Genomic DNA, 25,845 nt, shown 5'->3' on the forward strand with positions numbered 1-25,845 from the left:
GTGGACAAGAACACCCAGATCTCTCTGAACAGCCCCTTTACCTAATTTGATACCATTGAGGTAGTAATCTGCCTTCCTGTTCTTGCCACCAAAGTGGATAACCAGACATTTATCCACATTAAACTGCATCTGCCCACTCACCTAACTTGTCCAGGTCACCCTGTAATCCCCTAACATCCTCATCACATTTCACCCTACCACCTAGCTTTGTGTCATCAGCAAATTTGCTAATGTTATTGCTGATACCATCTTCTATATCATTTACATATATTGTAAAAAGCTGCGGTCCCAGCACGGATCCCTGCGGTACCCCACTGGTCACTGCCTGCCATTTCGAAATGGAGCCGTTAATCACTACCCTTTGTTTCCTATTAGCCAACCAATTCTCTATCCAATCTAGTACTTTGCCCCCAATCCCGTGCGCCCTAATTTTACTCACTAACCTCTTGTGTGGGACTTTATCAAAAGCTTTCTGAAAGTCCAGGTACAGTACATCCACTGGATCTTTGCGACTGGAAATTCCTGGACTGGTTTGTTCTGTTGGTCTGGATCATGTCAGTGACTCCAGACAGAAAACATTGCAAAAGCATAGGGTTAAATAAAGGTAATTGAGCTTCTTGATTATTGTTCAATTGTTCGTCACCTCTATCAGACAGATAGGCACATGTTTCAGTCTTGTAACACAAGCCATTCATATATAGGGTATTCCGAGAATTTTACGCCATTTACATCCATATCACACTTGGACATACTGAGCAAATTTGGCCAGTTTGGTCTTGCAGTTAGAGGCATGCTTCATTAACATAACAATAGTTCCTGGGATGGGATCCGGTTTAGAATGGCGCAAGTCACTCATTTCCATGATATAGACTATGAAGACTGGATGCTTCATTTTCAAAAGAAGGAAAAGTTTCAACAAGTGGATGGTTTAAATTAAAGCTGGGGACAATCAGGAGATAATTAGATTCCCTACGGTTTGGAAACAGGCCCAAGTCCACACCGGTCCTATAAAGAATAACCCACCTAGACCCATTTCTCTCTGATTAATGCACCTAACACTATGGGCAATTTAGCATGGCCGATTCACCTGACCTGCACATTTTTGGACTATGGGAAGAAACAGGAGCACCCAAAGGAAACCCACACAGACACAGGGAGAATGTGGTAGTCGAAAGTGTAGGGGTTGAGACATTATGTTGCGCTTATACATGACATTGATGAGGCAACTTTTGATGTACTGTGTACAGAATTGGTCGCCCTCCTGTAGGAAGGTTGTCATTAAATTGTAAAGAATGCAGAAAAGATTTGCATGGATATTACTGAGATTGGAGGGTTTGAACTATCAAGAGAGGCTGGGACTCTTTTCCCTGTAGTGTAGGAGGTTGAGGGGTGAACCAACATCAGGGGCATAGACAGGGTGAATACGAAAGGTGTTTATCCCCAGTGGGGGACTCCTAAAATAGAGGGTATAGTTTATGCTGAGAGGGAATGATTTAAAAGGTCTGTGAGGAGTAACTTTTTCGCTTGGACGATGATGCATGAGCTACCAGAGGAGGTGGTAGATGCAGGTACAGTTACAACATTTTTAAAAAAAACATTTCGAAAGGTACAGGAATAGGACAGGTTGAGAGGCAGACAAACAGGACAAATTTAGTTTGGAAAATCTGGCCAACATGGCTTAGTTGGGCCAAAAGCCCTGATTCCATTCTGTGTGACTTAGTAAAAGATCTTCAGCTGAGTTGAAACAATGTGGTCAGGATTTGACCAATTCATTGGCTGACCACCAGGGAAATTCTGGAAGGAGGAGCACTCTTTGAGATAAAATGAGGGGAGCAAAGGACTTCTCATGAGGAGCTATGGAGACCAACATTCGCAAATACAGGTTCTTGTGCAAGCCCACATTATCAGAAAATCTCTCTTTAGAAAAAATGCTTAATATGTTGATGAGTAATTGCATTACAGCCAAAACACATTTTAAAAGTTCATACTTTAAGTAAAATCAGATGAGGTAAGATATGAATACGTTTTATGTTGAGTGTTGCTATCTGAAAGGTTAAATAAAGAAGGGTTTGTTGATTGAACTACTGAGTCGGTTCCCCGCCTTTTGTCTGCAAGTTAACTAAGATGAGTGTCCCCTCCGACAACATTGCAATTTACAACTGATGACTTCTTCCATTTTGATCCATACCTGACAAAGTGAGGGTGAGTGGCTCACCACAGTTGACAACACGGGTAACAGTATTTTCAGCACCACAGGAGTACACGGCACCCTCCCCCTCAGATGCCACGGTAATATGGAAAGTGGCTGTCCTGGAGTCAATGACTGTTGTGTTACCCAGGAGCTCGTGGTGATGACGGTACAGCAAGAGGTTTATAGGCAGCGTCCCTCTTTCTGAGGTACACTGGATGGTAAAGCGGTCACCAACGGATATAGTGGAGCCCTTCAGATCTGAGTTGATGGATGGGCAGCTCACTGGGACCCTCCCAAAGAGCTAAGAACACTTCCAGGTATTATTATCACCACAACACAACCCTCAGGAGCGGTAGCTCAAGACAAAGAAACATGAAAAGAAGATGACCCTTGGGCCACCAGAAGAAGACGACCAAATGATCATTGCCATGTGGATGAAGACTAATATCTAGTGTGGTGGTATATGTACATTCATAGTTAAAGATTTCAGATAGTTAATTAAACTGACAGCATTAATTATTAGTTTGTAGTGTATTGTTATTATAGTATTAGCTGTGTTGAAATCGATAAAAGGTCATTTCTTATTAATGTTATGAGTCGACCTGCAGTTCTTTGCTGAACATAAGAGTCAAACTGCACTGTGTGGCAGACGCAAGAAATTGGCGGCTCTGGTGGGACTCGAGAACAAGTTACTTTGTTGTTGCAAAATTGAACCCATGGAACCTAATATTCCCTCATTTTTTCCTGTGACTGAATTAAGAGGACAAAATCACACATGCACTGCTCCCTCACAGCACCAGGGTCCCAGGTTCGATTCCAGCCTCGGGACACTGTCTGTGTGGAGTTTGCACGTTCTCCCTGTGTCTGCGTGGGTTTCCTCCGGGTGCTCCGGTTTCCTCCCACAGTCCAAAGATGTGCAGGTTAGGTGAATTGGTCATAATAAATTACCCGTAGAGTTAGGTGCATTAGTTAGGGGGAAATGGGTTTGAGTGGGTTACTCTTCAGAGGGTCGGTGTGGACTAGTTGGGCCGAAGGGCCTGTTTCCACATCTTAGAGAATCTAATAAAAATGGTTGGGAATTCAAGTAAATTGGTTGGGAATTCAAGTTCAGGCAAGATGTGCAGCAGTATGCCATGTGAACAGAGAATTGTGGTTCTCCACTAGCCTTCCCAGAGGATCCAACCTGTTTAGTACCCCTGGAGACAGCCCCTGCTGTAGTGAACATGATTACACTGAAAGATAGGTCAAGGACACCGATGCCCCAGTGTTAACATACACTAACCCATTTACAGTCTTGTAATTAGCGGGATTTGCTAAAAAGATTTCAGAATTCGAGCCATCTGCACATCCACATGTATTGTCTGTAGTCAGGCAACAGAAAGCTTTGCATGGCTTAGATGAGAGAGAAAGACAAGATAAAACTCATCGTAATGTGTTTGAGCCAGTCAGTACGATCTGCAACTGCAGTCTCTGGACGTAGGGGAATGATCCCAAGCCACCATGAAAGAAGTGATTCTCACAGCAGTTGGGTACAATAAACGAGACCCCATTGACGGGCTAAACTAGTGCAGTCAAAAGAAGAGAGAACAGCCTCCAGCCCACCAATCATTCACATAGATATTTATCGTGAGTGTATGGGGATTTAAACAGGGATGTGTTACCTGAGGCTGATTTAATAAATTGGACATGGACTCTAATTTCACATGTCACTGAAAAGAGCAGGAAGACGTGTGAACTTCAGTCCTTCAGAGCCAACCCACAATGAGGTGTGGGTTCTGAGGGGAAGGTCTCTGATGTGGAGGAATGAAGCACATGAACTAAACAGAAATAAAACAGGGAAAGAAGGGAAAATACTTCTTTCCTGAGTCTCAATCCAGTATGGAGTTTGAAGCAAGAGGAGGTAATTGTTATCAAAGGAACCCAGCAACAGGGAGAGATAGAAAGACACAGCAGGGGAACATGTGGCAGCCATGTGGTGCTACCACTGCGGGCAGACAGGACACTATGCTCGAGAATGTGGAGTCTATGTGGGGGAGGTGCAACATTATAGTAACTTTATTTTTGTCCTTACAGAAGAAAGGTAACAATGGTTGATCAACCTTACTAGCACCAAAAACTCCAGCTAACAGTAATACACTTAACTAATTCCTAATAAACCTCACTTGAACTCTTTGACCCTTACTAACACTACTTTATTTTCTACCTACAGAGGTGTGTGCGACTGGCTGTGCCCTGCATTAATCACCCTAGTCTCCAGTTGCAGTCAATGTGCTTTAGGTAGGCCCCCATGACCTTTGGGAGGTAATTTCAGGATGTCGACCTAGCAACACTCAAGGAACAACTGATATATTTCTAAGTCAGGATGTTGAGTGGATCGGAGGGTAAATTTCTAGGGGGTGGTGTTCCCATGTATCTCCTGCCCTTGCCCTTCCAGATGGAAGTGGTCATGGGTTTGGAAATTCTTTCTGAGGAACTTTGGTGAATTTTGCAGATGGCACACATTGCTGAGACTGAGCATTGCTGATGGAGGGAATGGATGTTTGTGGATGTGGTGCCAATCAAGTGGGAGCTACATTGTCCTGGATGGTGTTGAGCTTCTCAGGGTTATCAGAGCTGCATCCAGGCAAGTGGGGATTATTGAAATGGCAAGTCCAGCTTGGTTTTTGGTCAATAAGAATACCCAGGAATTTGGTTGTGGGGAGACTCAATAATAGTATTACAGAATGGTCAAGGGGCTGATGGTTAGATTCTCTCTCTCAATGGTTACCCCCAGAATGTTGATGGTGAAGGGACTCAGTGATGGTAACCCTATTGAACATCAAGAGGCAATGGTTAGAATCTTTCTTATTGCAGATGGTGTTTGCGTGGTGCAGATGTTACTTGCCACTTGTCAACACCGGTCTAGGTATTATCCAGATCTTGCTACATTTTGACGCAGACTGCTTCTGCACCTGAGGCATGTGGAATGGAACTGAAGAATAGAATCAGAGATGAACAGCACAGAAACAAATACTTCAATCAAACTCAACCAGGCCGACCAGATACCCGAAATGAATCTGATCCTATTTGCCAGCACTTGGATCATATCCCTCTAAACCTTTCCCATCCATGTATCCATCCAGATGCCTTTTAAATGTTGTAAATTAACCTGTCCCTACCATTCCCTCTGGCAGCTCATTCCGTACATGCAACATGCTCTGTGTGAAAACAAAATTCCCCTTAGGCCCCTTTTAAATCTGTCTCATTTCACCTTAATTCTATTCCCTCTAAGTTTGGATTCCCCTACCCTTGGAGAAAAGACCTTTTCTATTCACCCTACCCATGCCACTCATGTTTTTTATAAAATTCCATATTTTACGAAACTCATTCTTAGCTGATCCAGGGAAAATAGCCCCAGCCTATTCAGCATTTCCCTATTCCTCAAACCCTTCAACCCTGGCAAGATCCTTGTATATCTTTTTCCAAAACCTTTCAAACTTAACATCTCTCCTACAGCAAGAAGACCAGAATTGAATGCAGTATTACAAAAAGAAAATGGCCTAACTAATGTCCTGTATAGTGAGAACATTGCATCCCAATTCTTACACTCAATGCGCTCAGCAAGTGTATGTAAGTGTACCAAACACCACCTTCTTCACTATCCTGTCCGCCTGCAACTTCACTTTCAAGGACTTGTGAACCTGCACCCCTCGGTCTCTTTGTGAGGCAATATTCCCCTGGATGCTACCACTAAGTGCATAAATTCTGTCCTGATTTGCCTTACCAAAATTCAACACCACACTTTATCCAATATTTATCCAATTTGGAATACATTGAACAGTTCTGGGTCCCTGTATCTGAGAAAATATAGTCTGGGAAGAGAGGCAGTGCAGAGAGGATTGATCCCGGATATGGAGGGACTGTCTGATGAGGAAAAGGTTGAGTAGGTCAGGTCTGTCCTGATTGGAGTTAAGAAGAATGAGAGGTGACCTTAGAAGGACTTGAAAAGGGAGACAGAGAGAAATTGTTTCCCCTTGTGTGGGAGAGTCTAGGACCAGAGGAGCATTGTATCAGAATAAATGAGGTTGCTCGTTGAAGATGGAAATGGGGAGGAATTTATTTTCTGTGAGGGAGCTAATCAGTGGGATTCTTTCCTGCTCAGAGGTGTTGAGCCTGGTTCACTGAGTATATTCAAGCGGAGATAATGAGATTTTTAATCAGGAAGGGGAATCAATGGTGTTGGGTGGGTGAGCATTTGGGTGGGGTGGGGGGTTGAGGATGATTAGATCAGAAATGCTCCCATTTCACAGCAGCGCAGATTCTATGGGCTGAATGGTGTACTCCCACCGCAACATCTTTGTGAAAACAGTCAAGTTACATGCGCCATCCATTTGCCAAACGCTTGCAGAGAGTTGGGCCAAATTTCACGGTGAGAGGCCCCTCACAGCCAAATGATCTCCAGTTAGAAACTGGTCCCGGGATCACAGCAGAGATGAATTTTGGCGATCTATCAATTATAGAACACTCCTCATGAAATTCACCCTCATCCCCAGCAGCTAAATTTGGAGAGTAAAACTGGGACTATTCCAACTGCAATAAAAGATGACATGAAGATATCAGTCAACCTGAGAAACCTATTATGACGAATAGTCTTGGACTGGTATGCAACCTTTGGGTCAACTAATATGTCCCATCTCTTCCATTACCAATGCCAATTTGTTCCACCTTGAGTTCAAACTCATGCAAATTGTCCTAATCTGTTTTAAGACTAGAAACAAAAGACACCATTTCCATTTAGCCAGATCAGCCCTCGTGAACCATAGTTTCCATCCCATGTTAGCCTTCCCCTCACACCTCCCACCACACTACGGCCACTCGGTTTACTCACTCTGGACAGTGACTTCCACCCGGAGGGACATGAATGTCGAAAGGTTCTGGAAAACCATGCAGCAGTACCATCCTGAATCCATTAGTGTCGCTTGTTGGATGTGATAGATATTGTGAGACACAGAATCAGAGCTTATGATGGTTTCGTTTCTGTAGAAGGAAATTTGTCCTCTCCCACACAGGTGATCCTGGGCACAGGAACAACTCAGCGTGATGGAATCACCGGCTCTCTGCAGCCTGGGATTCACCTGTAATATCACTGGACTTTCTGAAATTGACAGAAAGGTTAAAATGTTTTGTGATGTAAACCATGAGATTTTGATTAATCATTTTCAATGTCTGTTGTTTGGATATCTGCTTCACAATTGGAGTGAGTGTGACGATGTCAGCCGGGTGGAACATATAGAATATGAGTTCCCCGCTTGGGGCTGTTAACCTCATCAAATCAGAGAGTCCTGGCTGAAAGATGTAAACAGTGGTGGCAGGGATTTAGGAGCCAGCTCTGAGCTAGCTGGGTCCGTGTCATGTACTATACATAAGTAATTAAAGGGTGACTTGACTGTCGACTTATTGCAGCAGCAATTAACTGATGCATTTTCATCTCTGCATTTGATGTTAATCATTAACTCACAGGTATTTCTGACAACATTCCATCTAAAACCAGTTTGAAAGCATGGATATAGACTGAACAGCTTTATGTATTTTCATAGAACATAGAACATTACAGCACAGTACAGGCCCTTCGGCCCTCGATGTTGCGCTGACCTGTCATACCAATCTGAAGCCCATCTAACCTACACTATTCCATGTACATCGATATGCTTGTCTATTTAGATTGCTTTTTGTTGGAATGATAGGTTGTGCAGTTGTGAGAGGTCCCTTGGGATAAACATTCATAGCATGATAGAATTTTTTGTTAGATTGGAGAGTGAGATTCTGAGACTAGGTTTCTGAATGTTAATAAGATAAACTATGGTAGTATTTGGCGTGAGTACGCTATGATGGATTGGGAAATGTTACTGAAAAGAATGAGAGTGGGTAAGCAGTGGTGAGCATTCAAAGAGCGAATGGGTCAGCTACTAAAATTATTTATTCCAACTTGATTTAAGTGAAACAGAAACAGTGGCCAAACTATGGCTTACAGGGGATATTTCAGATGCAAAAACAAAAAGGATTTCAAATTAGCAAGAAAAGAAAGAGTAGCCTTGAGGATGAGGAACAGTTCAGAAGTCACCGAAGGGGGACCAAAAGATTGCGTGAGAAGAGGAAACTAGAGTATTGGTGTAGGCTTGCTGGGAACATAAAAACTGACTGCAAATATTTTAAGAGAAAAGTATTGCTGAAAATTAATCATTCGGAATTTCACTCAGAAACAAGAGAATTTACAATGAGGAACAAAAAATGGCTGATGAACTGCATTTATACATCATTTTTGTCTTCATATAGGAGGAGATGAAAAATGTGCTGGAAATGATGGGGAACGCAGAAGTTGTTGAGCGGGAGGAAATAAATGAATATTGCTAGGGAAATTGATGAGATTGAAGGGAGATCGATTCTCAGGGCCCGACAATCTACATCGCAGAATGGTTAAGGAAGTGGCCATAGAATTTATGGTTGCATTGGTGATAGTGTTCAAGGATCCAACAGATTCTGGGGCAGTTCATACAGATTAGACGGTTGCTAATGTAACCTTACTATTTAAAAAGGGAAGTAGAGTCATACAGTAATACAGCATGGAAAAGGCCCTCTGACCCAACAAAATCCTCTATTAATTAAAAACATACACCCAGAGAAGCTCACCTCAGCTCACAATCTGTTAAAATGTGAGTGTGTGACAGAGAACTCCTAATTTCTACTATTTAAAGAAAACCAATAACTTATTTTCCTAACTCTAATAGTGAATACTAAACAACTATTTACAAATCCAAGTCCCTGTTCATAACTACTTATTATCTGTCTCCAAATGCAATAAAAATATGTTGTTCCATTAACACACTTATTAAACATTACATTAGTTTAATCTCAAGACCACACAGTCTCTGTCTTCCCTGCTGTCTTCAGTTTTCCTGCTGCTGATCTCTCTGGGTCGTCTTCTTTCTTTTCACTGCAAATAAACGTTACATGAAAAGGTACCATTGATAGAGTTTTTTTCTGATTTCTTTAAGAGCACGATGTTGGAAGGGCAGTTAATTTTCTGATATTTTCTATCTCTATGGCAGTTTCTCTCCAACCAGTTTTCAAAATGTCTTCATTCTTATATCACCCAATTTTGGATCTTCTCATTTGGTCAATGTTGGAAAAACATTAAGTTCAAACACAATTTGGTTTTAGTATCCCATGCTATCATTTAAACTGATTGATTAAATTTGAATTATTGTCAAAACAATACCTCAAGTATCCATTTCACAGCTAAATGTTACATATTTTCAATTTTCCAGTATTCTCTGGGACTGCCATCCAGTCAGATACAGGGGTCTGTAATCTCTCAGGAGAAAGTGAGGACTGCAGATGCTGGAGATCAGAGCTGAAAATGTGTTGCTGGAAAAGCGCAGCAGGTCAGGCAGCATCCAAGGAACAGGAGAATCGACGTTTCGGGCATAAGCCTTTCTGAGGAAGGGCTTATGCCCGAAACGCCGATTCTCCTGTTCCTTGGATGCTGCCTGACCTGCAGCGCTTTTCCAGCAACACATTTTCAGCTCTGTAATATCTCAGTTCAGAACAACATTCCCTCTCTTAAAGGTACAGTACATGCCTTCAAACTTCATAACATAGGATGGTGTGAAAACTGTACTAGAAATGATGGGAAACACAGAGGTTGGTGGGATAGAAGAAGTAACAATATATTGCTGGGGAAATTGATGGGTAAAAACGGAAATTGATCCACAGCGCCTGACCATATAGGTTAAGGAAGTGGCCTTAGAATTGATACATTGGCGACCGTGTTTGAGGAATCCTACAGATGCTGGGAGAGTGCCTGCATATTAAACGGTTGATGATGCAACCTTACTATTTAAAAAGAGAGGTAGGATCATCCAGTAATACAGCAGGGAAACAGGCCCTTCGGTCCAAACTGATCCATACCAACTATGGTTCCCACTAAGCTAGTTACAATTGCCCTCATTTGGTCCACATCCCTCTAAACCCTTCCCATCCATGTACCTATCCAAATATCTTTTTAAAAATGTTACTATTGTACCTGCCTCAACCATTTTCTCTACCAGTCCATTCCATATACGCACCATAGTCTGTGTGAAAACATTGCTCCTCAGGTCCTTCTTAAATCTTTCCCCTCTCACCTTAAACCTCTTTTTTTCATTTCCCTATTCCTGGGGAAAAAAAGACTATTTGCATTCATCCTGTCTGTGCACCTGATGGTTTATATACTTCATTCTCCCACGTTCCAAGGAATAAAATCCTATCCTGGACAACTTCTTCCTCTAACCCAAACCTACTCGTCCTGGCAACATCCTTTTCAATCATCTTTGCACTCTTTCCAGTTTAACTATGTTTCCTTATAACAGGGTGCTCAAAACTGTACACAATACTACAATTACAGCCTCACCAACCACTTATGCAACAGCAACATAAAGTCCCATCTCTTATGTTCAATGCCTTGACCGATGAAGGACAGCATGCTAAATGCCTTCTTAACCAACTTGTCACCCGATTATGCTGCCTTCAACAAAGTATATGTTTGCACTCCTAGAATCCTCTGTTCCACTCACGTCTCCGAACCTTTATATTAATATTTTGGTTTGACTTTCTAAAGTGTGACAGCTCACACTTATCTGTATTGAATTGCATTTTCCAATCCTCAGCCCGCTTCCCCATCTGATCAAGATCCCTCAGTAATTGTTGATAACCTCTTCCTTGCTATCATTAATACCTTCTAATTTTGTAATATCCACCAGTTTACTAATCATGCCTTGTACTTTCACATTCAGACCATTTATGTAAATAGCTGAAAAATGTGTTGTTGGAAAAGCACAGTAGGTCAGGCAGCTTAAAGGAGCAGGCTTCTGAAGAAGGGCTTATGCCTGAAACATCGATTCTCCTGCTCCTTTGATGCTGCCTGACCTGCTGCGCTTTTCCAGCAACACGTTTTTCAGCTCTGATCTCCAGCATCCGCAGTCCTCACTTTCTCCCATTTATGTAAATAACAAATAACAAAGGTCCTAGCTCCGACCCCTGTGGCGTACCACTAGTCGCAGACTTCCAGTCCATGTAAAAACCTTCAACCATCACTCTCTGCTTCCTAGAATTCAGCGCAATTTGAGTCCAATTAGTGAGGTTTCCCTGGATCCCAGGTGACCTAACCTTTGTGACTAGTCTGCCGTGTGAGGACCTTGTTAAAATCCATGAAGACAACATCCATTGGGCATTATAGGCCAGCCAGCCTCACATCGGAATTGGGAGTATCAGGGAGATGGGTGATGGGTAAAACCATAAGCATTACAGCCAGCCATTGATATCAGAGCCAGCACCATGCTGTTATCAGCTAGAATTAACCACTCAGATTATTACTGCTTTAATAATACCAATCACTCAGTGTCATCCTTTCAGCTGCTGAAATACATTTCTCTCTAAATTTGATGGGAATTAAATCAATCAAATCATGCGACAAACTTTCAAAATAATATTCACATCAAATTCAGGGAATAATATTAGTTTAGACAGCGGATTGGCTAGCCAACAGTGAACAGAGTCAGGATAAATGGATCTTTTTCTGTTCGAGTGGGATATAATGAGTGCAACTCACAGGGATAAGCCTTTGTCTCCAACTAGTTAGAATCTGTATTCAAGATTTGGACAAAGGGATAGAAGTTACTCCAGGCAAATTTGCAGATAGTGCTAAAATAGTTGGGAAACCAAGTTGCAAGGTAGACATAAGACATTTATAAATAGGACAGAATAGGTTAGGTAATAGTCACAAAATTTGACATTTGATGCAGGTATAATTAGGGTTGCCCATTGTGGTCAAAGGAGTAGAAATGCAACTTATTATTCAAATAGGACAGAAACTTCAGAGTGATTCGGTGCGGAGGAATCTGGGTGTCCTTGTGCATGACTCAAATTACAGCAAGGAAGGCAGCTGGCAATTGCTGAAAGAATGGTGTAATTGAGTAGGGAAATGTTGCTGCAACTGTACAAGGCCTTAGGTCTTCGCATCCGGAGAACTGTGTGGTGGTTTGGTCCACTTTCTTGAGGAGGGATATAATTGCATTGGAGGCAGTTCAGCGGAAATCCCCTCAATCAATTCCAAGGGTTTGTCTTATGTGGAGAGATTAACTGGTTTCGGCCTATACTCTCTGTAGTATAGAAGATTGAGAGGAGGTCCAATTATGGGATATAAGATGCAAAAGGGTGGGGTGGGGTCGACAAAGAAACTGGAGAGAGGATGTTTCCTCCTGTGAGACAATCTAGAAGGAAAGGTCATTATTTCAGGACAAGGGGCTAAGCAGACTGAAAGCAGATATCAGGAGGGATCCCTTTTCTGAAAGTTGGGAGTCAGGGAAGGGAGGCGTGAATCTGTAGAGATTCACCACTCCGCCCTCCCCAGAGGTTGTGGGGGATGCCAGAACACTTATTAACTTTGAGGAGGAGGCAGAAGGATTTTTGATTGTGCCAATCTTCAGGCTACTTCCCCATCTGATCAAGATCCCTCTGTAATTGTTGATAACCTTTCTTGCTGTCAACCGTACCTCTAATTTTGTATCATCCACCAACTTATTAATCATGCCTTATACACCTACAGCCAGATCATTTATGTAAATAACAAATACAACATGTCCCAGCACTGAATCCTATGGCATACCACAAGTCACAGGCCTCCAGTCTGAGAAACAACCTTCAAACACTACTCTCTGCTTCCTCGAACTGAGCCAATTTGAATCCAAGAAGGCTTACTCTCCCTGGATCATAACCTTTGTGACTAGTCTGCCGTGCAGGAACTTGTCAAAGGCCTCACTAAAGTCCATATAGACTACATTCATTTGGAATTATAGACCAGTCAGCCTGACTTCGGAATTGGGCATGTCAGGGACATGTTGAGGGTTCAACATTGGCCATCGTTTCAAGTCAACATGACCGGTTAAAGAGAGTGGGGTCAGGGAGGTGGAGGTGAGGCTCAGATATGATCAGCCACAGTTGTACAGAATGGGGGAAGCAGGTTTTGGAGGGACTGAATGGCCTCGTTCTGCTTCTAACCCTTATATTCTAAAGTGAAACATACCTTGCACATCCACATGTTTGTAAGCTGACGTGTATACAGGACCTTTGGGATGATTAACAAACTGCATTTGGCATCGATACCGTCCTGTATCCTCAAATGTAACCCGTTCCTTTTCAAAACAAACACTTTTATTTCTTGTCCGGATCTCAGCCACAACAGAGCCTTCCCGATAAAACGTGTAAATGAATTCATTTTGCATATGGAACTTGAATTTACAACTCAACTTCAATGTCTGTGCATACCACAAAGCTTCTGGCTCAGATTCAATACTCATAAGCGAATCAGGAGCTGTCAAGAAAGAAATGACTTGAATTAATAACAGGGCTTAAGAACCAACCAGACCAAACAGCTGTTTGCTGCCAGCAAAGTCTGTACACAAGTCCCTGACTCCAGCTCATTATCCAACATGACTTTCCAAGCAGCTGTGTAACCAACCCTTCCACTTATGATTATAAAACACATTTCCAAAAGGGGCACCGAGTTTTGCTTTCGCAGTGTCTTTTCCCCATTTCAGCCCACTATCCAAAATACAGGAAAAAGTAATTGGTAATTCTCAGGAGCAGTGCATCCCATTGACAGGAAAGATCGAGGAGCTGGGTATTGTTTAAATGGAGAAAGACTGCAGAAAGCTATGGATCAGAGGGATTTGAGGAGTCCTTGTTTGTGAATCACTAAAAAAGCTAGCATGCAAATACAGTGGGTTACAGGGAACACAAATTGTTTTTATTTCAAAGGAAATGGGCTATCAAAGGTGGGAAGTTTTACTCAAGCTATACAGCAAACACATTAGTCAGACTACAGCTAGGATCCAGTGAACAGTTTGGGCCCCCTATCTAAGGGAGGTTAGGCCAACATTGGAGGCAGTCCACAGAAGGTTCACTCAGCTGAGCTGGGTAGGGAGGGACTGTCTAATGAGGGAGAAATTGAGTGCGTTGGGCCTGTCCTCATTGGAGTTTACAAGAAAGAGAGGCGGCCTTATGGAATATTCTTCAAGGTTTTTACAGCTTTGATGCAGAAGAGGGTGTTTCCCCTTGTGTGGGAGAGTCTGAGACAAGAGGGGCATTGCCTCAGAATAAGGGGGTGTGGTGGGCACCCAGTGAAGTTGGAGATGAGAAGGAATTCCTTCTGTCCGTGGGTATTGAGTCTGTGGAATTCTTTGCGCACAGGGCTGTTGAAGCTGGATCATTGAGTGTATCCACGGCTGAAAATTTTAATTGGGAAGGAGAATTGAGGGTGACTGGGGAGCGTAGAGTTGTAGATGATCAGACGGATTGCGATATCATTGAATACTGGAGTAGATGCAATGGCCTGATCCCACATCTCAAGAATTTGAGAATGCAAGTGTCACAAGTCACTGCTCTGCTGATACAGCAGTCAGTGCCTGCTATGTACAGAACAGATACTGCTGAGATCAACTATTCTTTCTGTGCTGTTAATGTTTGGAAAGGGGAACCATTTCCTAATGCCCTGCATTGACCGTGGAAGAGAAACTGTCAAGTGGGCAGGAAGGGGGTTACAAAACAATTAAAAGAATGCATCAGACTCAGCGTCATAGAGTCGTCACCTCATAGGTTCATACAACACAGAAATGGACACTTCGGTCCAACAAGTCCATGCTGATCATAATCCCAAACTAAACTAGCCACATTTGCCTGAGCATGGCTCATATCCCTGCAAACATTTTTTTTTTAAATTCATGCATTTAGCGAAATGTTTTTCAAACTTACAACTGTACCCACATCCATCACTTCCTCTGGAAGTTCATTCCACATATGAACCGCACTGTGTAAAATCAATTGTCCTTCTTGTCCTTCTTATATCTCTCTCCACTTTTTTTAAAAATATGCACACTAGTCTTGAAACCCCCACCCTCGGGAAAGATTCCTGCCATCCCCTCATGATTTTGAAAACCTTTATTAAGACCGCCCTTCGACCTCATGTACTCCAGCCAATCCAACATATTTTTATAACTCAAACCCTCCATTCCCAGCAACATCCTGATACATCTTTTCTGAACATCCTTCTGCGTAATAATAGTTTTCCTTTAACAGGGCAGCCGGAACTGGACACAGAACTCCAGAAGAGGCCTCACCAGCATACTCTACAATCTCAACATGACATCCAATTCCTATATTCAAAGGTCTGAGCAATGAAGACAGACATGCTAAATGCCACCTTAACCATCCTGTCTACCTGTGACGCAAATTTGAAAGAATTGTGCTCCTGAATCCTAAGCCTCTCTATTCAACTACACTACCTAAGGCCCTTTTAATTGTAGAAGCTCTGCCTTTGTTTGTTTTACCAAAATGTAACACTGCACATTTATCCAAATTAAACTCCTTCTCCCACTCCTCAGCCCACTGACCCGATGACGTTTTAGGGCCAGAGGTTAGGTTGTAGTTGAAGTAGTGGTTCCTCTTTCCCCGACATGTATAATTGATGATCTGGATCTTGTTGTGCAGGGGGAGCATTTCCAAATGTGCAGATTGCATAAGATCCCAGGAGAATCGTAAACTGTAAGGAGAAATAGTGCGGAAATCCAATAGGACATTGACAAGTTGGTGGCATGGGCAGAGTGGTGGCAGATGCGATTCAATGTAAAGAGAAGTGTGAGGTGCGGCACTTTGATGGGAAGAACATTGAACAATAATACAAAGTAGGGGATACAATTCTACAGAGGGGTGTAGGGGCAGAGGGAGCTGGGGTACATGTCCACAAATCAGTGAAGGTGGAACGACAAGGGGAGAGCAGTTAATAAAATACACAATGCCTTTGGCTTTTTTAATAGAGTTGCAGAGTCTGCCAGCAGGGCGGTGATTTTGAATATGTACAAGACACCAGTTAGACCTCAGCTGGAGTACTGTGTACACTTGTTGGCACCATGTTATAACAACGTAATGGGGGAATGGGGTGGGGTTTGGGGGAGCACAGAAGTGGTTTACGGGTGTGCTTTTCCAGCACCACTCTAATCTTGACTCTGCTTTCCAGCATCTGCAGTCATTGTTTTTACCTAAGGTTCCATGGATGAGAAACTTCAGCGCTCGGGCTTTAATGGAGTATGATGCTTTTCAGTCTATAACAGACACGGTATCTGCATTAAACCGTGAGCTTTGTTTTGACTTAAATTGGGAAATAACCAGGAATTTGGTTCATAAACGGAGCTGGTTTTCTCTTAGCAAGAGATTGTTTCAGTTCAGATCATTTTCCCTCTGGGAGTGCACCAGCAGGATGTTTTCTTCTTGTTTTCTTTTAATTTGTGAAGCCTCCAAGTCAGGACAGTTTGATATAGAAACGTAAAATTCTCAAAGGTGTAAAATATATAATAAAACACTCACGCCCTCGAAATAGCGAGACTGTCACACAAACAGACTCGTGGATGAAACATGACATTGAAAAGACAGAAATGGAAAGAAGGAGCCTGTTAATTTGAAGGCTTCAAGAGTTGGGTGATGATGATAGAAATATCAAAAATAGGAGGAGTAGAACATTCGGCCCTTCGAGAGAGCTCTGTCATTCAATGGGATAGTCTCCAACCCGTTCCCCGTTTTAACGGCTTTAATAACGAACTACATATGAACTTAAGAGGCAGGATCATATGTACCGGTCATATCACAGAATAGCAATCAAATGGACCAGGGTGACAACCAAAAGGGTGAGTTTGAATCCCCCCACTTTCCTATGAGAGCCGCTGGGTAACAGTGATCCAGGCTCAGTGAGATCTGCACATGAGATGGTATCTGTCGAAACCATGCCACCCACCCACTTCCCATCATCAGAAGAGTCCTTCTGGGAGACAGCTGCCTGTTCTTAGCCCTTCCCTTTCTCTTTCCAGATCCAATTGCCTCCAACTTTCAACTGGGCAAGCTGCCCAGTACAAGGGCATGTGGCTCACAATGTGGCAGCAATGCCTGAGAAAGTTTGGGGGTGGGATGTGGGGGTGTGGAAGGCACCGTCAATCGATTTAGTGAAGACCCGCAAACCTTTGCGCTTCATAGCTGCACTGATGCTAACCCATGAGAAGGCCAATATCCTAATTATTCCTACCCCTGTCTATCTTTGGGAATTATTAGAAACACACTCCAACTCACAGGATACTCTCACGAGAATGCTGTTGCTGTAGGGTGTTTTATGTGCCGATGTGGAATATTGGCATCTGTACTCCCCATCATCCTCCTTTGTAGCAGCCTCAATGATGTAAGTCTTCTCCCTGAACTCTTTGATAGTTTCCTTTATGATCCAGTTATAGGTCGTCGACCGAAGCTCCCGACCAGCATTGCAACTAAGAATGATCCGGTCGCCCGTTAAGAATCTGTCCCACATTGGCTCCATCGTTAGTACAGGTGCTCCAGTCTCTACTGAGGAACCTAATCCATAGAAAAACATACACAGCCACAATGGGAAGCACTGAAATTTGCTTGCTGCAGTAGCTTGCCACTCAGACAACTCAAGTTGGCTTAGGCTGATGAGTGATAAGTAACATTCCCAACTCACAAATTCCAGACAACGACTATCTCCAATAAGAGAGAATCGAACCATCACCCCTTGACATTCAATGGTGTTACCATCTCTGAATTGCCTCAATATCAATATCTAGGGGTTACCAGTGAGAGAGAATCTCACCAGCCCTTCACTTTCAAAGATATTACCATGATTGAATCCATTAGACTATCAGTATTGGGAGTGGGGGAGGGGGAGGTTTACTATTGAGAGAGAATTGAATCGTCTCCCTTTGGTGTTCTATTGTGTTATTATCACTAAAGTCCCCACTATCAACATGCTGGGGTTACTATTGAGGGATAATTTAACCATCATCCCCTTCATTTTCCCCATTATCAACATTCTGGAGGCTATGTTGAGAGATCGTAACCATTGCCCCCCATCCTCCCCACTCCACAATAACATTTGGGTTGCTATCATTAAAAGCAAATCTAATCATCGTCCCCTTAATGGTGTTAGCATCACTGAATCACCCATTATCAACATCGTGGGGATGACCGTCAAGAGAGAATCTAACCAACGGCCCTTGACTTTCAATATTAATATCATTACTGAATCCCCCCATGATTAATATCCTGGGTATGCCATTGACCAGGAACTGGATTAGACTCACCATGTAAATACAATAGCTACAAGAGCAGGTCAGAGGCAGGGAAACCTGCAGTGAGTAACTCACCTTTGGACTCCCCACAGCCTGTCCCACTATCAACAAGGTGCAGTGGCAGGCAGCATGGTTTTGTGCGGGGAAAATCGTATCACAATATCTTGATTGAAGTATTGGAGAAGAGAGAAAACAAAGATTGATAAAGGTAGAGTGGTGGATGTTGTCTATTTGGACTTCAGCAAGGTGTTTGACGAGGTTCTCCATAATAGACTGTTGAGTAAGGTTAGATCACATGGAATATAGGGAGAGCTAGCCATTGGACACTCAATTGGCAGAAAGGTAGGAGACTGAAGGTGATGGGTTGCTTTTCAGAGAGAAGGCTTGAGATCAGCAGGGTGCCACAAGGATCAGTGCTGCATCCACTGCTTTTCCTTATTTAAATAATTTGGATGTGAATATAGGAGGTTTGGTTAATAAAATTGCAGACAACAACAGTTGATAGCAAAGTGGCAGTGAAGGAAGTTGTCTCAAAGTACAACGGGACCTTGATCAGATAGGCTGAAGAGTGGCAGTTGGAGTTCAATTTAGATAAATGTGAGGTGTTGCTTTTTCATAATGCAAATTAGGGCAGGACTTACACACGTGATAGCAGGGTCTGGGAGTGTTGTCAGACAAAGAGACCTTGGAATGCAGGTTCGTAGTTCATTGAAGATAGCATTGCAGGTGGGGGACAAGGTGAAGAAGGTATTTGGTACACTTGCCTTTAATGGTAAATGGTAAAGGAGTTAGGAGGTTATGTCATGGTTATACAGGACATGTGTTCAGACACATTGAGAATACCGCAAGATGTTGTGAAGTTTGAGAAAAGATTAACAAGGATCTTGCCAGGGCTGGAGGGTGTGAGATTGAATGAGCTGGGACTATTTTCCTTGGAATGTTGAAGGCCGAAGGGTGACATGACAGTTGTTCATAAAATCATGAGGAGCATAGAGAGTGTGAAGAGTCAAGGTATTATCCCCAGGTTCTGGGGGTACAAAACAAGATGGCATGGGTTTAAAGTGACAGGGAAAAGATTTAAAAGGGACCTAAGGGGGACCTTTTTCATGCAGAGTGTGGTGTACGTATGGAATAAGCTGCCAGAGGAAGTGGTGAAGATAGGTACAATTGCAAGATCACAAGGCATCTGGATGGGTTTATGAATAGCACGGGTTTAGAAGGATATTGGCCTAGTTGTGGCAAATGGGATAGATTAATTTAGGATATCTAGAGGGTAGCAAATGTTGTCCTCTTGTTCAAGAAGGGGAGTAGAGACAAGCCTGGTAATTATAGACCAGTGAGCCTTTCATCGGTTTTGTGTAAAATTTTGGAAAAGATTATAAGAATTATGAGTTATATTCATCTGGAGAGCAATACATTGATAAGGGGTAGTCAACGTGGTTTTGTGAAGGGTAGGTCGTGCCTCCCATACCTTATTGAGTTCTTTGAGAAGATGACCAAAGAGATGGATGAGGATAAAGTGGTTGATTATGGTGGATATGCATTTCAGTAAGGCATTTGATAAGCTTCTCCACGGTGGACTATTGTACAAAACACAGAGGCATGGCAGTAAAGATAACTTACCAGATTGGATCAGAAACTGGTTACCTGAAAGAAGATGGGGGTGGTGTTTGATGGGAAATGTTCATCCTGGAGTTCAGTTACTAGTGCTGTACTGCAAGAATCGGCTTTGGGACGACTGCTGTTTGTCATTTTTATAAATGACCTGGGGTCAGGGCATAGAAGGATGAGTTAGTAAATTTGAGGATGCCATTAAGGTCAGTGGAGTTGTGGATAGTACTGAATGATGTTGCAGTTACAGAGGGGAATAGATAAGGTGTAGAGCTGGGCTTAAAGGTGGCAAATAGAGTTTAATGCAGAAGAATGTGAGGTGATTCACTTTGGAAGTAGCAACAGGAATAAAGAGTACAGGGTTAATGGTAAGATTCTTGATAGTGTGAATAAGCAGAGAGATCTTGGTTTCCATGTTCATAGATTCCTGAAAGTTGTCACCCAGGTTGATAGGGTCATTAAGAAGGCATTCGGTGTGTTAGTAGAGGGATCGAATTTTGGAGCCATGAGGTCATGCTGCAGTTGTACAAACTTCTGGAGTGGCCGCACCTGGAGTATTGTGTTCAGTTCTGGTAACCGCATTATAGGAAGGATGTGGAAGTTTTGGAAGGTTCCCTGATATGGAGGTCAGGTCTCCTGGGGAAAGGCTGAGGGACTTGAGACTGTTTTCATTGGAGAGAAATAGGTTGAAAAATAGCTTAATTGACGCATAAAAGTTAATCAGAGGGTTAGACAGGGTGGACAGTGAGGGCCTTTTTCCTCAGATGACGATGGCTAACACGAGGGGGCATAGCTTCAAACTGAGTGATGATAGATGTAGGGACAGATGTCAGAGGCAGTTTCTTTATTCAGAGTAGTATGGGGCATGGAATGCACTGCCTGCAACAGTAGCAGTGTCACCAACTTTAAGGGTATTTAAATGGTGATTGCATAACCATATGGATGAAAATGGAATAGTGTAGGATATGTGGGCTTAAGAGTCGCTCCGCAGGTCGGTGCAACCTCGAGGGTTGAAGGGCCTCTGCTACGCTGTGATGTTTTATGTTCTATGGTCAGTGTGGACGAGTTGAACCGAAGGGTCTGTTTCTGTGCTGTACAGCTCAATGACTCTAAGTCAGGAGTGTGATGGACACAAAATGTTAACTGTGTTTTTCTCTCTCCCTCTCAGTGCACAGATGCTGCCAGACCTGCTGAGATTATCTAACACTTTGTGTTTGTTTCAGATCTCCCAAACCTGGAAGACTTTGTTTTCCATAATGTAAACGCTGACGCTAGTGCAGACACTGTGGGGTCCTTCAACATGAAAGGAAGGCACACTGGATCTTAACATACCTTCTCGTATTTGTAGAATCATCACTTGCTCTGAAAATACACAATTAGACACAATCAATAAGTTTTATGGAAAGTGGAATTGAGGATGATCAGATCAGCCACGACCTCATCAAATGGCAGAGCAGAATCGAAAGGCCGAATGGCCTACTGTGATCCTATGCTTTGACATGAAGGCCCTTGCTTTAATTTGCTCAGTGGTGATACATAATCAGACTCATTTGTTGAGGTCACATGTGCATTTTTGTGTGTGTGAGAAACAGTGTATGAGTGTGTGTGCATGAGAGAATGAGACAGAGTGAGAGTGTATAGGAGAAAGTGAGGACTGCAGATGCTGGAGATCAGAGCTGAAAATGTGTTGCTGGAAAAGCGCAGCAGGTCAGGCAGCATCCAAGGAACAGGAGAATCGACGTTTCGGGCATCAGCCGGCTGATGCCCGAAACGTCGATTCTCCTGTTCCTTGGATGCTGCCTGACCTGCTGCGCTTTTCCAGCAACACATTTTCAGAGTGAGAGTGTATGCCTGTGTGAAGCAGTGTACATAAGGGAGTGAGGTCATGTGCCTGTAAGAGCGCGCATGTGTGTGTTTGTGTGAGAGAGTGAGAGTGAGAGAGAGAAAGAGAGGGGGGTGTCTGTGTATAAGAGACAGGGAAGTCTGTGTATGTGTATGTGTATGAGAGAGAGAGGAATCTGTTTGTGGGAGAGAGAAAGGAGTTGATTCCTGATGAAGGGCTTTTGCCCGAAATGTTGATTTTTCTGCTCCTCAGATGCTGCCTGTCCAGCACCACTCTAATCTTGACTCGAATCTCAACCATCTGCAGTACCCGCTTATCCCTGAGAGAGAGAGGGGTGTGAACATGTCTGGAAATGGAGCTCAAAGTCAAACACCATCGATGAAAAGGAAGTTTCTATCTATTTAATCTATATTCTAAATGCATTCTATCCAGTTTCAATCAACTTGAATGAATCCTCATCCGAAATATACACTGAACATCGATCAGTACAGCACAGGAAAGGGTCCTTCAGCCCATGAAGTTGTGCCAAACATGATGCCAAATGAAATTAATCCCTTCTGCCTGTCCTCTGTCCATAACCCTCCATTTCTTGCATATTCATTTGCTTACCGAAAAGTCCTTATCGTATCTGCATCTCCACCCCTGGAAGTGTGTTCCACTCCTACGACTCTCTATGTTTAAAAGAAACTGCTCCATATGCGTCCTTTGAACTTTCTCCCTCTCATATTATATGCATGCCTCTTAGTTTTCAATATTTCAACTCCTGGTAAAAGATTCTTAGCATCAACCTTAACCATGCATCTCAATTTTAGAGACTTCTAGATATGAGGCCACCACATTGGACAAACAGGCAGAAAACTAGCCACTAGGATACATATACATCAACTAGCCACGAAAAGACATGACCCAATCTCACTAGTATCCTTACATACAGATGAGGAAGGACGCCACTTTGACTGCGACAACATATCCATCCTAGGACAAGCCAAACAGAGACATGAACGAGAACGCGTAAAAGCATGGCATTCCAACTGGAAATCCATCAACAAACACATTGACTTGGATCCCATTTTCCACCCCCTGAGAAAAAGAACTGGAAATGACATCACCACAGGAAACTACAGAAACGTGACTCTGGAATGGACAGGACTGACAGTCTAATGTTCCAAAATACAAATGCTACAAGAAGGACAGAAAGGGAGGCAAGAGAGGAGGGGGGAGTGGCATTTTTGATAAGGGATAGTATTACAACTGTACTTAGGGAGGATATTTCTGGAAATACATCCGGGGAAGTTTTTGGGTGGAACTGAGAAATAAGAAAGGGATGATATTGTATTGTAGACCCCCTAATAGTCAGAGGGAAAATGAGAAACAAATTTGTAAGGAAATCTCCGTTATCTTCGAATAATAGGATGGTTATGGTAGGGGATTTTAACTTTCCAAACATAGACTGGCACTGCCATAGTGCTAAGGGTTTAGATGGAGAAGAATTTAAGTGTACGCAAAGAAAAAATTCTGATTCAGTATGTGGAAGTACCTACTGGAGAAGGTGAAAAACTTAACTTACTCTTGGGAAATAAGGCAGGGCAGGTGACTGAGGTGTCAACGGGGGAGCAATTTGGGGCCAGTAATCATAACTCTATTAGTTTTAAAATAGTGATGGAAAAGGATAGACCAGATCTAAAAGTTGAAGTTCTAAAGTGGAGGAAAACCAATTTTGATGCCATTAGCCAAGAACTTACAAAAGCTGACTGGGGGCAGTTATTCGCAGGTAAAGGGAAGGCTGGAAAATGGGAAGCCCTCAGAAATGAGATTAAGAGAGTCCAGAAAAAGTATATTCCTGTTAGGGTGAAAGGGAAGGCTGGTAGGTATAAGGAATGCTGGATGACTAAAGAAATTGAGAGTTTGATTAAGAAAAAGAGGGAAGCATATGTCAAGTATAGACAGGATAGATCGAGTGAATCCTTAGAAGAGTATAAAGGCATTGGGAGTACATTAAGAGAGAAGTCAGGAGGGCGATAAGGCGACATGAGATAGCTTTGGCAAATAGAGTTAAGGAGAATCCAAAGCGTTTTTACAAATACATGAAGGACAAAAGGGTAACCAGGGAGAGAATAGGGCCCCTCAAAGATCAGCAAGGTGGCCTTTGAATGGAGCCGCAGGAGATGGGGGAGATACTAAAGGAATATTTTTGCATCAGTATTTACTGTGGAAAAGCACATGGAAGATGTAGAATGTAGGGAAATAGATGGTGACATCTTGAAAAATGTCCGTATTACTGAGGAGGAAGTGCTGGATGTCTTGAAATGTATAAAGGTGGATAAATCCCCAGGAACCTTAGAACTTTGTGGGAAACTAGGGAAGTGATTGCTGGGCCTCTTACTGAGATATATGTATCATCGATAGTCACAAGTGAGGTGCTGGAGGACTGGAGGTTGGCTCATGTGGTGCCATTGTTTAAGAAGGGTGGTAAGGATAAGCCAGGGAAGTACAGACCAGTGAGCCTGACGTTGGTGGTGGCAAATTGTTGGAGGGAATCCTGAGGGACAGGAAATACATGTATTTGGGAAGGAAAGGACTGATTAGGGATAGTCAACATGACTTTATGCCTGGGAAGTCATGTTTCACGAACTTGATTGAATTTTTTGAAGAAGCAACAAAGCGGATTGATGAGGGCAGAGGGGTAGATGTGATCTATACGGACTTCAGAAAGGCGTTTGTCAAGGTTCCCCACGGGAGACTGGTAAGCAAGGTTAAATCTCATGGAATACAGGGAGAACTAGCCATTTGGATACAGAACTAGCACAAAAGTAGAAGACAGAATGGTGGTGGAGGGTTGTTTTTCAGACTGAAGGTCTGTGACCAGTGGATTGCCACAAGGATCAGTGCTGGGTCCACTACTTTTCATCATTTATATAAATGATTTGGATGTGAGGATAAGAGGTAGAGTTAGTAAGTTGCTGTTGACACCAAAATAGGAGGTGTAGTGAACAGCGAAGGTTACTTTAGATTACAACGGGATCTTGATCAGATGAGCCAATGGGCTGAGAATTGGCAGATGGAGTTTAATTTAGATAAATCGGAGGTGCTGCATTTTAGGAAAGCAAAGGAGTTGGGAGGTCATGTTGTGGCTGTACAGGACATTGGTTAGGCCACTGTTGGAACATTGCGTGCAGTTCTGGTCTCCTTCCCATCAGAAGGTTGTTGTGAAAAATGAAAGGGTTCAGAAAACATTTACAAGGATGTTTCCAGGTTTGGAGCATTTGAGCTATAGGGAGAGGTTGAGTAGGCTAGGGCTATTTTCCCTGGACCGTCGGAGGCTGAAGGGTGATCGTATAGAGTTTTATAAAATCATGTGAGGCATGGATAGGAAAAATAGACAAAGTCTTTTCCCTGGGGTGGGGGAGTCCAGAACTAGACTGCACAGGTTTAGGGTGAGAGGGGAAAGATATAGAAGAGATCTAAGGAGCAACCTTTTCACTCAGAGGATGGTACTTGTATGGAATGAGCTGCCAGAGGAAGTGGTGGAGGCTAGTACAATTGTACAATTGCAACATTAAAAAGGCATCTGGATGGGTATATGAATAGGAAGTGTTTGGAGGGGTATGGACCAGGTGCTGGCAGATGGGATTAGATTGGGTTGGGATATCTGGTCGGCACGGATGGGTTGGACCGCAGAGTTCATTTTCGTGCTCTGCACCTCTATGACTTGACATCACCACAGGAAATTGTCATCTTTCCAAGAAAACCTAAACACACAAATAGAAAACAGGCCATACCACTGGTGCTTCATTTGGAGGCTCCCTGATGATGTTACCAAGTATGGTGACAAAACGTCTGAAAACGAACCTTCCAGTTCAATGAGCAAAGCTGGATCCAGAACCTCAACCTGAGCTACAAATCTTCTCAAACCTTTATAGACTTCTATTAAGTCTGCCCTCAGCCTCTGCCACTCAGAAGAAAGCTACCTGGGTATTTCTAGCTTCTCTTTATAGTTCATACCC

General features: G+C 43.0%; 1 protein-coding gene across 4 annotated transcripts in view; it reads right to left on the bottom strand.

Annotated features, from left to right (window-relative positions):
• The window catches only part of LOC140470652 (high affinity immunoglobulin gamma Fc receptor I-like), a 54,557-nt gene that overhangs the window by 24,773 nt on the left and 3,939 nt on the right, over positions 1–25,845 (bottom strand). Inside the window, exons 1-4 of one of the 4 annotated variants that reach the window (XM_072566687.1) lie at positions 21,331–21,679; positions 17,378–17,653; positions 13,290–13,577; positions 7,059–7,325 (exon numbers count right to left, since the gene is read on the bottom strand). In XM_072566687.1, coding sequence (XP_072422788.1) covers positions 7,059–7,325; positions 13,290–13,577; positions 17,378–17,653; positions 21,331–21,352 — 853 coding nt within the window. In that variant the 5' untranslated portion in view covers positions 21,353–21,679. Of the gene's footprint in view, positions 1–7,058; positions 7,326–13,289; positions 13,578–17,377; positions 21,680–25,845 lie in introns of those variants that run through there. The other 3 variants (XM_072566686.1, XM_072566689.1, XM_072566688.1) reach the window with 3 other exon arrangements.

The sequence above is a fragment of the Chiloscyllium punctatum genome, chromosome 52, assembly GCF_047496795.1.
Source record: "Chiloscyllium punctatum isolate Juve2018m chromosome 52, sChiPun1.3, whole genome shotgun sequence".
Taxonomy (NCBI): Eukaryota; Metazoa; Chordata; class Chondrichthyes; order Orectolobiformes; family Hemiscylliidae; genus Chiloscyllium; species Chiloscyllium punctatum.